This window comes from Boleophthalmus pectinirostris, unplaced genomic scaffold, assembly GCF_026225935.1.
Source record: "Boleophthalmus pectinirostris isolate CB_2022bp ecotype Guang Dong unplaced genomic scaffold, ASM2622593v1 HiC_scaffold_10, whole genome shotgun sequence".
In the NCBI taxonomy this organism is placed as follows: domain Eukaryota; kingdom Metazoa; phylum Chordata; class Actinopteri; order Gobiiformes; family Gobiidae; genus Boleophthalmus; species Boleophthalmus pectinirostris.
In genome coordinates, this window is record NW_026570971.1 from 22,961,967 (window position 1) to 22,977,095 (window position 15,129).

General features: G+C 36.5%; 1 protein-coding gene across 1 annotated transcript; it reads left to right on the plus strand.

Moving 5' to 3' along the window:
• Positions 1–923: 923 nt before the first annotated feature.
• Positions 924–15,044, plus strand: cpxm1a (carboxypeptidase X (M14 family), member 1a). Its single transcript, XM_020921672.2, has 13 exons — positions 924–975; positions 2,267–2,376; positions 3,587–3,726; positions 4,682–4,766; positions 5,492–5,642; positions 6,447–6,532; positions 6,989–7,112; positions 9,533–9,729; positions 10,348–10,539; positions 11,409–11,703; positions 12,597–12,736; positions 12,854–12,956; positions 13,721–15,044. The coding sequence occupies exons 1-13, from the start codon at positions 924–926 to the stop codon at positions 14,071–14,073; spliced, it is 2,028 nt and encodes a 675-aa protein (XP_020777331.2). The 3' UTR covers positions 14,074–15,044.
• The last annotated feature ends 85 nt before the right edge of the window (positions 15,045–15,129 follow it).

The following is a 15,129-nucleotide window of genomic DNA, read 5'->3' on the forward strand; positions in this document are numbered from 1 at the left end:
TGTTCCACCTTGTTATGTCATGTGGTAATACAGGAAGCTCTCCACCATGTTTTTAAACTCCATACACCTTTACTAGAATCATTTGGATAAATTCAACCCTGGAATTTACAAATTGTACTGACCTAAAAGTAAGAGGTGGTGAGTGTACATAGCCTACATAATGCTACTAATTACAGACCGATGAAAAAGAAATTCATAAAAATAAAATGTCACACAAATTTTAAAGCTATTCTGGCTGAATATGATGCGTCTACAAGTTGTTTTTTTAGCATATTGATTTGTAAATATAATGTCTAAAAGGTTACGCAAGTTGTTTCCTTAAAAACTCTTCTTTGACCTGAAATGAACATAGATGTTTTGTTCTGTCATGCATTTGATCAACGATGGGAATGTTCACTTTTTTCACAGAGACATAAAATGCCTCACAGCTGTAAACCTCATCCTGCAGATTTTGCTTTTGACTCAAACTTGTCTCAAATTACACTGGATCCCTGCACACTTTGACTTAACTGAACTTCCTCTGAACTAACCCAGCATCAGTGGAATATTTATCTAAACAAAACGCTTATGGGCTCGTGGGTGTGATTTCTTAGAGGGACCAGTGGTCTCAAAACTTTCTTTAAGCAATAGTAGACGTATTCAAACAGTGGTTTCATCTGCTACAATCCTTAAAATAATAGAGAAGTCTGAATTTAAAGTTGTTCATAGGAATGTCATGATATTTTCTATAGGGGGCCACTTCCACTTCCTGTTTACATTGCACCGTTGGAGTATAAGCATAAGTAAAGAATAACAATTCTATATTCATATTCTTTGACTTTATGTAACAGTAAAAATAATACAATTTAAAGTGAAGTACATGACTGAGATCTTTTGCAGCTGTGTGTTATTCATAGAAAGACCGAACAGGAGTCAGTCAATGAATGCTTCTGTGCTTTCCAACTGCAGCGGGTCACAAGAACAAGCCGGTAGACGGTTTGTGCTCCTCTGAAGCCTGTATAAAGATGTATAGAGATTAGGGGTGGGCGATATATCGATATTTTAAATATATCGAGATAGTTTTTAAACTCGATATGAATTCAGACATATCGTATATATCGATATAATGCTTATATTCAATTCTGATTTCGCCGCTTCGCTTGTTTACCTTCTCTCACATCGCCCGCGCGCCCCCGCCTCCCTGATTTTGTTCGCTCGTGTCTCCTTCACTTCTCACTATCACCGTGAACGCCGAAAGTTGGTGCCAGTGAAAAGCTTCAAGCACCACGAACCTTTTCCACCATTTACAGACAAAACCATCAACAGCACATCCTCATATTCCACCGAGTGTCGTCCTTTAGCCCGAAAGAAGCAAAACGAGCTGAGCTGCAGGAGAAGTGCACTGTTTATGCAAATGAGCCATGCGCTTAAATTTCGTTTCTGTAAAATGTAAACACACATGCGCAAAACTGCATTAAACACATTATTATCGCAAACGGGCTGATGTGGCTCCAGAGTCGTTATGTTTTATATATTGTAAACTTTAGCAATGTAAAGTTTATTTATGCAGAATATTTTAATTAATAATCTGCTGCAGTGTCACTTGTACAATTGTGTTTGGAAACGTTGGGTTTGATCTGCAGTGGATTGTGGGATTAAACTTCAGAGCTCTTTACTGCTGGACAGGAACATGGATCTGTTGAAATAAGGAACATCCTGAGCTTCTTCTGTTAAATGAGCTCATGGTTCTGGTTCTGGTTTGGATAACAGAGTTAATGCAAAGATGAGCTTGAGTTGAGTTGTTTTATTTATGAATTAAAAGAAGGAAATATGTATTATTTATTTTATTTTACAGTTAAATTATTTATGTAATTAGGGTTTTTTGTAATATAAAATTTTCCTATATGAACTGCCGACCTCTTACACTTCAATTAAAAAAAAAGGACCTTGTGGAATTTCGCAGATTTGTTTTTGCAGTTTTCAGTTTTAGGGGGTTATTTTTTCTTGAAAATATATCGAGATATATATCGTATATCGAGATATAGCAAAATATATAGAGATATATTTTTTGATCCATATCGCCCAGCCCTAATAGAGATGGTTGCATCATAAAGGACATCTGGCATGAACTCTATGGATAGAAGATCACTAGTTTAATTTTACTGAACTGAATAGAATTTTCCTTTTCATTGTGTAAATGCACTGAAATTGATAGACTACTTTGAACTCTTTGTAAAAACTTGCTCACTGGAGTTATATATGTTTGTGATGTCTGTTCCTCTTTCAGATTGTCCGCCTCTTGGCCTTGAGTCTTTGAGGGTCGATGACAGTCAGATGAGGGCGTCTTCATCCTTACGAACTGGTCTGGGGGCACACAGGGGCCGGCTAAATATACAGGTGGGGGTCAATAAGTCATTAAATACAAAATACAACATAACTTGTGTTACTGACACTTTTAATATTACAGATAAATGAAATAGTTATCTTGATTAATTTTGCTTGAAAATATTTCTAAAATAGATGGTGTATCAGAATTCTCCAACTTTTTTTTCTGGTGAGCTACCTTTACAAAACAAAAATCAGAGAGCTACAGATTTTAGCGGTCGCAAGAAAAAACGTATAAACAAGAGCTTTGAGAAGCCTTAGATGGGGTACAGTTAGAAGCCTGTAAAACATAAAACATTGTCCGTTTAGTAGTGTACAAAATTAGGCGTCAAAATGATACTGGTAATATGCATTTAATCAAATGTTAGATATTCAGCACAATATGTATAATTCAGAAATTCCTTGGCAAGCTACCTCGAATGGGGTGGACAGTTACAGGTTGGTGACCCCTGATGTAAATTGCTATCACATTTTGGTGTATGTTAGCAGGTGTTAATAGCTTCTCAGATGCTGGAGATAAAACCATCTACATTCTCAGTCTTTCTTTTGCCATATCAATCTTATAGCATATTATGAGATATAAATTAATGTTTTAAAAGCAAAACAGAAATCATATTATAACTTTCCACAGTACAGTACTTTTACTTGTTTCTAGTGAATAAACAAAATACATCAAACTATCCTAAACCTCAACAATCCTATCTTAGTATATCTGAACAGTCAACAGGACCTGACTGACTTTATTAAAAAATGTCACTGGGTTTGCAGTAAACCCACTTTCTTTCTCTGTAGTTTTATACAGCCCCCATTTGATTGACCATTAAACCCAGTACTGAACCAGTCTGTCAAACACACTTTTGTGTAATGTGTTCCCCATCCCTCTCGCCTGCATCTGAAAGCAATTATTTTACAATCAGGTCAAAATCTTATGTAACACTTAAAAGGTTGTCAAACATCAGTAAAACGTCCGAAAATATTTGTCTAACCTAAACTTAAACTGGCAGATACATTGGGTTTGGTGCATAAAATGGAGAGATTCCAGTAGGACTAAAATAGACGTACGGTAATTTACAACTAAGCATTAATATAGGACTCAGTAGTGGTCTGCATAGTTGAATGAACTGTGTCATTCTGATGTTAAGCCAGAAGAGGTTTTCATGGATGTTTTGAGGTTTTAATACATTTAGCAGCTGATTCAGATCTCCTCTTTGTGGGTTTTCAGTCTGGTATTGAGGACGGAGACAGATACGATGGAGCTTGGTGTGCAAGATACGAAGACAAGAATCAGTGGCTGGAGGTGGACGCACAGCACCTCACAAAGTTCACTGGAGTCATACTCCAAGGAAGAAACTCCATCTGGAGGTCAGGTAGTATTTTACATTGTATAACACATTTGTATGGGTCATAATGTAATTATTTATGTAAAACTATAAAATCGAATCTGACAAAACAGCTCTATAAGGATTCATTCTTAATGTGTTTGAAAATGAGTGAAGAGGGATTTGAAAACATTATATCTTTTGAGTGGGGGAAGGTCCGCACTAGGCCTGTCATGATAACATTTTTAAATGTATTTTTGTTTAAAGCATGATATATTTATTACTACAGAGAAATATGGTGATAAATGATAATATTGAAACTACTTTATGACACTGACACAAAGCAGGATAATCCCAGTAAACCAGTTTTAAATAGACAGGTTCACTAAAAGGCCTCAACTGCAACAAATCAGTAGTAGAATGAACTAATAATTACCCTTTGAAGTTATTTATTCTACACTGTACAGCTCAAATATTACGTTAATACGTAGAAATGCCAAAAATATCCCCACTTTTGCAAATAATATGTACAAACAATAAATGCTGAGTCCTAAAACATATTGCTCCTGCTTTCTTATACTGAATGATAAGACTACATTGTATTTATCGTGACAGGCCTAGTCCTCACAAAATCCTTCACATCGGGAAAGAATTTGCCTGAAACCCATGAATACAGCATTCATAGGGACAATATTGTATTATTAATAATATTTATTTATGTAAGCTTTGCACATGGTTCTAGTCACCTAAACCAAATATTTTTTTTCATGATAGTGCAGTCCTTCACTGCCACCTGTACTGTCAGTAACAATGTCTATAACAGGTTTATGGGTTGCTTTTTTTCTTCAGTTTGGTTTACTTTATTGTACTTGATTTATTAACTTTTAACATTTACTTGAATAATGAAAATGTATTACAGTACAATATATTTAAGTGTATCTATATGTGTTATGAGTGACTGTTAATAACTCAGATCTTTTGGGTTTTTATACCTGCAGCTGGGACTTTGTTGAAACCTACAAAGTGCAGTTGAGCAATGACTCTGTGAAGTGGCAAACCTGCATGAACGGCTCTCAAGAGGCGGTAAGAACTGACGTGTATTTCTTTTAATAAAAGCAATGTTTTAAATAATATTAAGATTCATAATGTGTAGGTTTGAGGCTCACTGTAGTTAAAGGGCCCATATTACAATTTTAAAAAAATCTATGTTATACGTAATATTGTTTCCTCATTATGACATCACAAGGTTCCACCTTGTCATGTGATAATACAAGACCTCCTGTGCTTTATACACCGTCACTTTTAAACTTCATACACCTTCACTAGAGTCATCTGGATGATTTCAGCCCTGGAACTGCCAATCTCTATTGAATTAAAAGTAAAAGGTAGCTGTTAACTTGAAAATGATCTCTTTATGATATCACTAGGTTGAGCCACATTTTGATCTTTGAAGATGTAGACAGACTAATAAAAAAGATTTACTCAAACGTGTGAATGAACTCAACTATGGGTATGTTTTTAAGAAGGTAACAGTATTATAACATGGTTAAAAACTCACAAGAGTCAATTTTGTGTTATACAGAACCTTTAAATCAAATCTTGTAAGCCCATAATATTGCTTGAATGTTGTTAAAATTACATAATCTAACCACAAGAGGGTTTATGCTAATCCCAGTCTTATATAAGTGGGGTGGGTTGTGTCAGCAAGTGAAACTTTCTACTGTATTCAACAAACACATTTGTACTGTGAATATTTGTGTTATTATTTATCATACTTCTAATATTGTATGACTTATTCCTTATTTCAGATTTTCATTGGAAATCAGCACACAGAGATCCCTGTTCTGGGCCTGCTCCCTGTCCCAACTGTGGCCCGTTACATCCGGATCAACCCTCAGACCTGGTACTCCAACGGGACCATCTGCCTCAGAGCCGAGATACTGGGCTGTCGAGTTAAGGGTGAGTATGACCAACACCAACAGTTATAAGGAGCAAGTTAAAGATACACAGTGTAATTTTTCGGGTTAGGGTCCTCCACCTGCTTGCCTAGAGATGTTATTCTCTTGTCTGAATGTCCCGATATGACATTATACATATCCAATCTGCATTTACTCAACCAAATGTTATTTTTTTTAATTGACATAAAAACTTGCATTCTTAGTGTGAGTGGGCTCGCCTCTCCACAGATCTGACATGTAGCTTGGCCCTGTGGTGTCATCTGCTGTCTCCGTAGAGATAAATAAGTGTAATGCCTGTGAAACATCTAAGGGAATATCTCCATGAAGAGAAGCAGGTGACTCCACTAGAAAAGTTACACAGTGCATCTTTATGCTGAATGAGAGTGTCATAGGATATTATTGAGTATGGTGCCTTCTTGTTTTTTGTATTTGCATTAGATATAATATGTTGGAAAACTTTGTACATCAAAAATTTTAGATTTTGTAGATTATTGTTTTAAGTTTGGACCAATTTTTAAATTTTTATCAAGATTAAGTCAAAAACATTTGGTAAATGACAGTAGCGGCAGCCCATGTATGTATCTCTATTGAATAATCAGGGGGTCTTAAGATCAGGGTTTTGGCTGCTATGACTGATAATATCAGCTTGAACAGCAATTCTATTTTTTGCTTGAATGTCTGAGAGCTGAGAGATAGCTTGAGTCTAGTGTGTTTATGGCATTATCTTTATGTTATTTATTGCAACAAATATCTCTGTCTCTGTTTCTGTCTCTATCTCTGTCTATAATACCTCTATTTCCTACAGATCCTTCTAACATCTACGCAGAAGAGGATCATGCCTCCAAAGACAATCTGGACTTCAGACACCATGACTACAAAAACATGAGAACGGTATGGTTGAGAAACTGTGACTAACTATGTCCTCCTCGAAGCTAATGCCTTGTTTTTTACTCAGACCCTTAACTCTTTACAGGTACACTATGAAACTTTCTTGGTAGGGGGTCGACAGTCTGCTTGTCACCCAGTGATATTTCATTGCTTTTCCTAGAATGTTGCACTATAGGGCATTAAATGTATCTGGCATACAGTTACATGTCTTGAAAAACAAATACTTATTGCTTGTCTCTGTGGAGATTTAGATAAACACTGGGAACTTTCTGAGCACAGCAATAACATCTCTATGAAGAAGATTACAGATGTCAGACCCTCCACCAGAAAAGTTGCATATCGTATTGTTCAAGATTGGAGGACCAGTTTTACTCTTTTAGTTTTTTACTTTTCAGTTTTAGTCTTTACTCTTTGTTTTTCACACATTTTGGTCTAACGTGTTTTATTTCTACACTAAAGCTCATGAAGTCAGTACATGATGATTGCCCAAACATCACTAGAATCTACACCATTGGGAGAAGTTACCAGGGTCTCAAACTGTATGTCATGGAGTTTTCTGATAACCCTGGAAAACATGAACTAGGTGAGTGAACTTTTTAAAATACTACTACTTATACTCATTTTTCCCATCACTATGTCAGTCCAATTTTCAGCATTTTCACCAGTACTGACAACGGGGTATTTTCATGTTTTGGAAAATTCACTCAATAGAGAAAACTTTGCAGCTTAATCCTTGCAGTGCAATGCAGGGAGTCGTGATCAATAGATTTTTGTAATAGTACTTACTACTGATTACAGGGGCAAAGAGGGGCAAAAAGCCCAAGGAACAGGTCAATAAAAAATCAACTTGATTGAAAGTGCTTTTACTCCTGAACTCCACTACATCTTAATCGTAAAAATATTGTTCAACAGTTTTCCACTGTTACAAAAATGTATGTAAAATCTACCTGTATGAGCTTTTAACCATGTTATTATGATGTTTTGTCTTCATTGCTTAACTTGTTCAAAGTTGTATTTCAATTGATTCATGCATGTTTGAGTAATAAATAGCTGTAAAAGCACAGTATGTCTTCTTTAAGCCAAAGAACTCATAGTACATATCTTAAAAGTGTCTGGTTTTAAGTTGGGCCCTTGTTGTTTACACTGACATGTCTGTGCAGTCTCACAGGGAGGATGGAGGGTCTTAGAAAAACAAATCAGTTACAGCCAGAACTCAAAACTGACAAACTGCTTCAGTTATCAACCATAAAAAGGGAGGAGGACTTTAATTAAAATGAAATACTTGGCTTTCAGAGGCTGGTTACTCAGATTATTTGGAAAAATGTTTTAGGGACAGGAACATGTTTCAACATATTTCTAAGTTTTCTCCAGAACAGTTCCTTCCAAAGTGTTTTTTCAGTATTAATACTTGTTCTAAAGAGTATCTAGCTCTTACTAGATACTTTAGTATTAGGATTAGTATCTAGTTATTGATTATTTTTGAGAGCCCTAATTTCAAGATCATCATATTTTTCACAATTTAGTTGTTTAGTCATCTCAAATTAGTACTGCCAGCATGGTTTCCTTATCTTATCAATCTTTCAGTTAACTTATTCCGCCAGTTTGTAACCGTTTGCCATTACGTGGTCTATGTTTTATTTTTGTCTTTGGGGGGGAAAGCTCTTTGTTGATTTTTTTCAGCAATTCTAAACCAAAAGTACAAACAAAGAATTGTGGTTTCTGCTGAGTTTGTTGGACTTTCCTGCCAGTTCATTTGTCCATCTGTAGACACTTAACCAGGCCAGCTGACAGCTGTTTTAAGTTACATTGACTTCTCGGTTACATATCTTGGTCAGTTAAATAACAGGCACATTTTGGATTATTGTGCTAAACTCGTGTGGTCTAAAACAGTCGGGATACAAACTTTGTTTTATTTAATTATCAAAATGTATATCTTTGATTTTTAGGATACTTTTCTCTATCATGGCTCATTTTGTATTTTTTATTCACTTATCACTCCCCTGAATGAATCACACGGGACAAGAGACAGCTGTAAGATTTCTCACAGCCTGCTTGTTCCTGCAATTCATGATTTCTCACAGTTTAGCATACAGGGTTTGTTTAGCTCAGCAGTTTTCAAACCTCTCTTTGTTCTGTTCCATGTCTTTCTAAGCTACTGCCAAACAATTAAGGCTTAAAAGACAGAAATGTTGAAAGATTGTGCCACTGTCCTCTTTGGTTACAAAATTGGTGATTATTTTGCAAACAATAAATACAGATGAATCAGCCACAATAAATCAGTACAAATTTACTAAACAAAACAAAGTGCAGTATATATACATTCATATTTGTTATTACCTTTAAGGTGCACTTAGTTTTCAGCATGGCATGTGTCCATTGAGATGGTATTGCTTTGCCTAGAATGTTCCACAATATGGCATTACACTATAACTCAAAGTATCATGTTTTTTTTTTTTTTTTGTTTTTTTTTTATAATTTTAGGCTATAAATGCAAGTTTCATCACTTTAATGTCCTATTGTGAATCATTCTGCAAAGCAACATCAGGTGGGAGACCCCCCACCTGAAGAGTTAGATACCGTACTGTTTAAGTTGCTCACATCTTGTAATGTGACTTCCAACAATCTTTTAAAATTAAAGAAAAAGTACAGTGGACACCAGGATTTAAAGGTGCTCCACTTTTCTGAGTTCCCTTAAATATGAACATAGAAGACTTATAATGTAAGGAGACTTGTACTGTATTTGCTTTGCCAGCCTAGAGACATATATACATACACACACACACGCACACGCACACACATGTATAAATATACATATACATATATATACATTGTGGTAAACTATTCCTAGTACTAACCCATCTATTGTTTTATGTAGCTGTCTGTCAGATGACCCTGTTCATTTCACTGTAATGTTTTGTCTGGACTCTGAGTCCATGTAGATTCCTGCAGATGTGAGCTTTGGCTGCATGTTGGCCTTGTGTTATGTCTTCTCTTTTGCTTTAGGTGAGCCAGAGTTTCGTTACGTGGCCGGGATGCACGGGAACGAGGTCCTGGGACGAGAGCTGGTCCTGAACCTGATGCAGTATCTGTGTCGAGAGTTCAAAAAGGGAAACCAACGAATTGCAAGGCTCATAACAGAGACAAGGATTCACCTGCTACCATCAATGAACCCTGACGGATATGAGGAGGCCTATAAGAAGGTAAGTAATGGACTAATATATCTCTTAAATATATTAAAACAAAAAAGAAAAAAAAAAAAAGACCCCACACCATGTCTCTGCAAATTAAATATATTATTTAGAGTTATGGTTCCTGCCTGGTATCGTACCTTGACAATAATGAGCTTTTTTGTTGTAGACTTAACTAATTAAACTTAGAGATAAAATATGGATTAAAAAACAAAGGTACCTTTTTATAATCCATTCCTTTATTTTGTAGCGTGTCACAGGCAAAGTCAACAGATATTGATACAGTTGAACATTGGAAATGTTACTGCTTTTCCTGGAATGTTCCGCCATATGACATAAAACGAGAAGTAAATTACAGTTGTTTTTATTGTGTTGTGTTTATTGCTCAATATACCTTAAAAACATTGTGTAGTTGCCTCTCCTTGCTTGTTTCTTTGGAAATGGACATGTTTAATGCTGTGCTGTAGAAAATTTCTGGCAAAGCAAAAACATCTCCATGGAAAAAAGCAGCTGGCGGAACCTCTACAAGAAAAATTCCACTGTGCACCTTTAAGTGTTCACTAGTTTACTATTTTATATACCACACCTTAGTTGGATCTGCTTATTTCATAAAGTCTGTTATCTGTACAGGGCTCGGAGCTGGCTGGTTGGGCTGATGGTCGCTATAGTTATGAAGGAATCGACTTGAACCATAACTTTCCAGATCTGAACAACATCATGTGGAACGCTCAGGAACGGGCTCTGACGAGGGCCCGGGAAAAATCTGAAGTTCCCAACCACTACATCCCTATGCCTGAATACTACACCAAGGAGGACGCTATGGTAACAACACATAAAGCCAATAATACTAAGACAGCGGTTTTGTTGCAAATTTGTGATAATCTCCTATATTGTTCATTCTTAATAGTCCTGTCTAAGACTTTTGTAGAGTACTAAGTTTAATGCTATCTTCAGACACCCCTTATGATGATGACTAAGAACAAAGAATTTGACCCACATAAACTTCACAAGCTTAGTCACTGGTGAAGAATAAAAGATCAGTCTTTGGTTTGTGGCTGTTTAAAAAGGTTTTAATATGTTTCCAGGAACAGAAATGGGGAAAAAGTGGTCTGTCAGCATTGGCCTGTACTCCGTTTAGGTTAAATTTAGATTATCTAACTTAATTATTTTCCGTAGTAATTATAGTTAAATAAATGCTTGCTGTGGTTGCCAGCTAGTGCATGACTGCATTTGACCTACATCTATCAAAGTAGGTAAGTGTATGGTACTTCCTTTTAAGTAAACCAAGATAGAATTTAGACATGATTTAGCTTGGATAATATAGCAATAATGGAAACAAATGGAACGTGGCTTCTGGATGGGATCAGAAATGTTGTGATCGACAAAACAGCTCATAAACAGATTGTAAAAACGGAGTCCAGATGACCACTTATGCAACTTTCTCTACCTTGTGAGGAACTAATACAACTGTAAAACTATACCTCAGTTAAAAAGCACGAAGCTCATCACTGACTATTTAAAATGACTGGATCTCAGTATTATTAAGTATACCACTCTGATTAAGACATGGTTATAGTCCTGTACATAAGTTGACTTCATGTTTAGTCCTGATTTAAGCCTATTTTAGTCATGGAACCTGGTGTGACAAGTTTGAGAATAACTGTTGTAGCATTTTTATTTTTTTTTGTTAGGTTGCCCCGGAAACCAGAGCTGTGATAAACTGGATGGAGGAGATTCCGTTCGTGCTGAGTGCAAACCTTCATGGGGGCGAGCTGGTGGTCACATACCCGTTTGACTGCACCCGGGACTGGGCACCACAGGAGGACACACCCACCGCAGACAATGCTTTCTTCAGGTGGTTAGCTTCGGTCTACGCCTCCACAAACCTAGTCATGTCCAACCCCGACCGACGCGTGTGCCACTACGAGAACTTCCAACAGCACAACAACATCATCAACGGAGGAGCCTGGCACACCGTCCCTGGAAGTGAGTACAGGAGAAGATACAGTACCATAACACTACATTAATAATGCATTGCTCTTATATAACGCTTTTCCAGATGCTCAATATCACTTTACAATTTGGTGCATTATTCATTCTATTGTAGACACAGCTGCCCTGGGGCAGACTGATGGAAGGAAGGCTGCTAATCTGTGCCATCTGTCCCTCAAACCACCAGAAACACTCACACACCACTTACATACTAGGCAATGTGGGTTAAGTGTCTTGCCTAAGGACATAACAACAGTTTTTGCCACTTGCGCCCCACTGTGGCACCTGATTTTCATGGCAGTCTTACATCCAAACACTGATCAGGCCCGGCATTGCTTACCTTCTAAGATTTGTGAGATCAGGCTTTGACAAGGAGGTTTGACCTCAAAATAATGGCTGTGGTTGGGTGATACAAGCAAAAATGTTATGGTATTGTTTTTTTTTTATTTGAACAGGGACATTGCACAACAATTCCTAGTCCAAGGAAAGATGCAGGTGCCAGGTTATAGCTTGAATGCTAATTTACACCTGTAGTCCCTGAGAAAATTGGTGTAAATACTGAAAATACAGATGAAATTAATAGAAAAACAAATAATCTCCTGACAACAATAGCCAGATCATATTTTACAGTCCATCCGAAATGTGCTGAGTGCCAGTAAATGTCTTGGTTGAGGTTCAAGTATGAAAGGACTGCAAGCTAACACACAAAGTGCAGAAAATATGACCTTATTTGGAAGATTAGTTTTCTGATTAATTCTTTTTGGCAGTTGTCTTATTATAGATAATAAAGTATTGGGGAACACGATTTGTATTGCTGTGCACTCACCAACTGGTGAAATTTTTAAACTATATTAAAACATTCAAACGTAGTCTGTGTTTTTCTGCAGGTATGAATGACTTCAGTTACCTCCACACAAACTGTTTCGAGGTGACGGTGGAGCTGTCATGTGATAAGTATCCTCATGCATCTGAGCTTCCGGTCGAATGGGAGAACAACAAGGAGTCTCTGCTCGTCTACATGGAACAGGTCAGGAAATACAAAATAAGACCATAAATATTACTTATTTACTATTGTGTCATAGCAGCCACCAGCCAATAGTTAAAACACGCAATGTTTTAGATATTTTATATCTTGTATCTTTAGGTTCACAGAGGAATCAAAGGAGTGATCAGGGATAAACAGACCAGAAAAGGAATTGCGGACGCCATTATCAAAGTAGATGACCATGAACATGACATCAGATCAGGTAAAGTGTTTTTATGTAAATTATTTGACAGAAATGTTTTTTAGCTGTCTATATGTCTGGTTGTATCACTGCCCCCCTTTGGTTGACTCTGACCGGCCCATTTAAGATAAACTGGAATTTCAAAATAAACGTATTTCAGAATTTTACTTTATGCATGGACTACAGCTGCATTGCTTTTATTTTAGTGGTGTTTTTTATGACATTTTTTGTAAGGCAATCTCATGTTTTCATTGCTTAGTCATAACATTAACTCTTACCAGTCTTACCAGCTTGTCAAAACAAATCTATTTACTGCTTTTTATAAAGAAATACTATTCATATTATGCAGAATATAGTTAAGCATTTTGGTCTGGCCCTCCACAATATTTTCTGTTTTTCATATTGCCCCATACAAAAAATAATTGCCCAACCCCTGATATAAAATATACTCTGCAATTGAAGTTTTAAACATTGTAAATTATTAAGTAATGTTTAGATTAGAGTTCTTTTTTCAATAATTAATTTGGACTTTGCAAAGATGACATGTGAAATGTAAGGGGAAAAAAAGAAAATCTACGCTAACTTAAGAATAACATATGTATTTTTTTTATTTCTTTGTTTTACATCAAATGGGCGTGAATGATTTTGGAGAAATATCTAATTGTGATTTACTAATACAAGAATAGCATGCATTTTACAGAGTATCTTTAACTACAACCTTTCAAATTGCAATTTCCATTCGATATATTTATTTTTGCAGCCCTAACTGCTCATGTATCTTGCAGCTGAGGGTGGAGACTACTGGCGCCTGTTAAATCCTGGTGAATATAAGATCGTTGTTTTGGCGGTTGGTTACTTTCCCTCCGTGCGGCGCTGCACTGTCGGTATGGAGCCCCGTCCCACTCTTTGCGACTTCACTTTAACCAAAACCCCCGCAGAGGTCCTAAAACAGATCAGAGCCAAAGGAGGTAAGGTTCCCCAGGATGTCCAGCTTCGAGTGAGAGCTCTGAGGCTAAAGAAGCTACGAGCAAGCACCAAAGTCCTCAACCAGAAGAGAGAGGGCCCCAGACTAAGAGAACAGGCCCGGAGAAAGAACAGGAAGGCACGGGCTGCTGGGGTCTGGAGGGCTTCAAAATGAGACGAGTTGGACATATAAACTGCCCTTCACAAATTCTGATGCTCTGGAGAGAAGAGTTGGTCATGCTTAGGGTTGTTTTAGAAATCTACTAACTTTAAAGTGCATATGACAGGTTTTCCCATTTTCTAACTCTTTTACTGTATTTGGTGGAATAGTAAAATAACATAGTTTTATTATGTCAAGTGGCGGTTTGTGAAGAAAAGTTTGAAAAAAGTTAAAAACTGCAGGAAGTAGCGATGAGTTCTAGAAAGGAACCCTGTTCACTTTGGGCAGTTCAAACATTCATTAAAGAAAATACAGGTCTTATTTTTAGTTGTCAAATAAAATTGGACAACTTTATAATATGGTTGCTTAGTAACAGTTATGGAATTGCTTCCATTTAAACCGGGAAGTAAAATTTCAAACTTAACCAAAATGATCAAATTAGAGAAAACTTTAGTCAAATTAGTTATCTAACCTGTCATATTCACTTTAAGACCCTACTAACTTATGCCAAGCTGTAGCTTGAACTCTGAATGTTTGTTGCGATAGACAGGCCCTCTTCCAGGCTGATTCATACCAGGTCCTAACTAATATTTCCTGTTTTTGTCAACTAATTTTGAATTATATTTTTGCATCACCCACTGTGAGTATGGGACCACTCCAAATTATAATCCCCCAAGCATACACTTTTATTATTAACAAATAAATGAAAATTGAGTAACAATATGTTCACAATGAGGATTATAAAAGGTATCGACACACACAGAAGGGTAGACTCTGATGCCATGTTCCTTGTTTTACTGCTTCTGTGAAAAACAGTGACGAGTTGAGGATTTAAATGTCAGCAGGACTGATGATTGTACTTTGACAGTGTTTGACCTGGTCCACCAAGACTGCAAAAGTAAAATAAATATTGTCATAATTTTCTGAATGTACAGTGTACATTTGTGTCACAGTGTTTATTTGATAAATAAATTCTTAACACCTAATGCCTGAATCACTTAAGGTCAATAAAATAAAAAAGTGAAATTGTTTTGTTGTAATTGTGATAACTAAAAAAATTTACTTTGAGAT

Excerpts from the sequence above, each read along its gene's own strand:
- cpxm1a (XM_020921672.2), top strand. The coding sequence starts at position 924 with ATGCTTCTGTGCTTTCCAACTGCAGCGGGTCACAAGAACAAGCCGGTA. Across the intron at positions 976-2,266 it reads CAAGAACAAGCCGGTAGACG|ATTGTCCGCCTCTTGGCCTT; the intron begins GTTTGTGCTCCT and ends TTCCTCTTTCAG. Across the intron at positions 2,377-3,586 it reads GGGGCCGGCTAAATATACAG|TCTGGTATTGAGGACGGAGA; the intron begins GTGGGGGTCAAT and ends GTGGGTTTTCAG.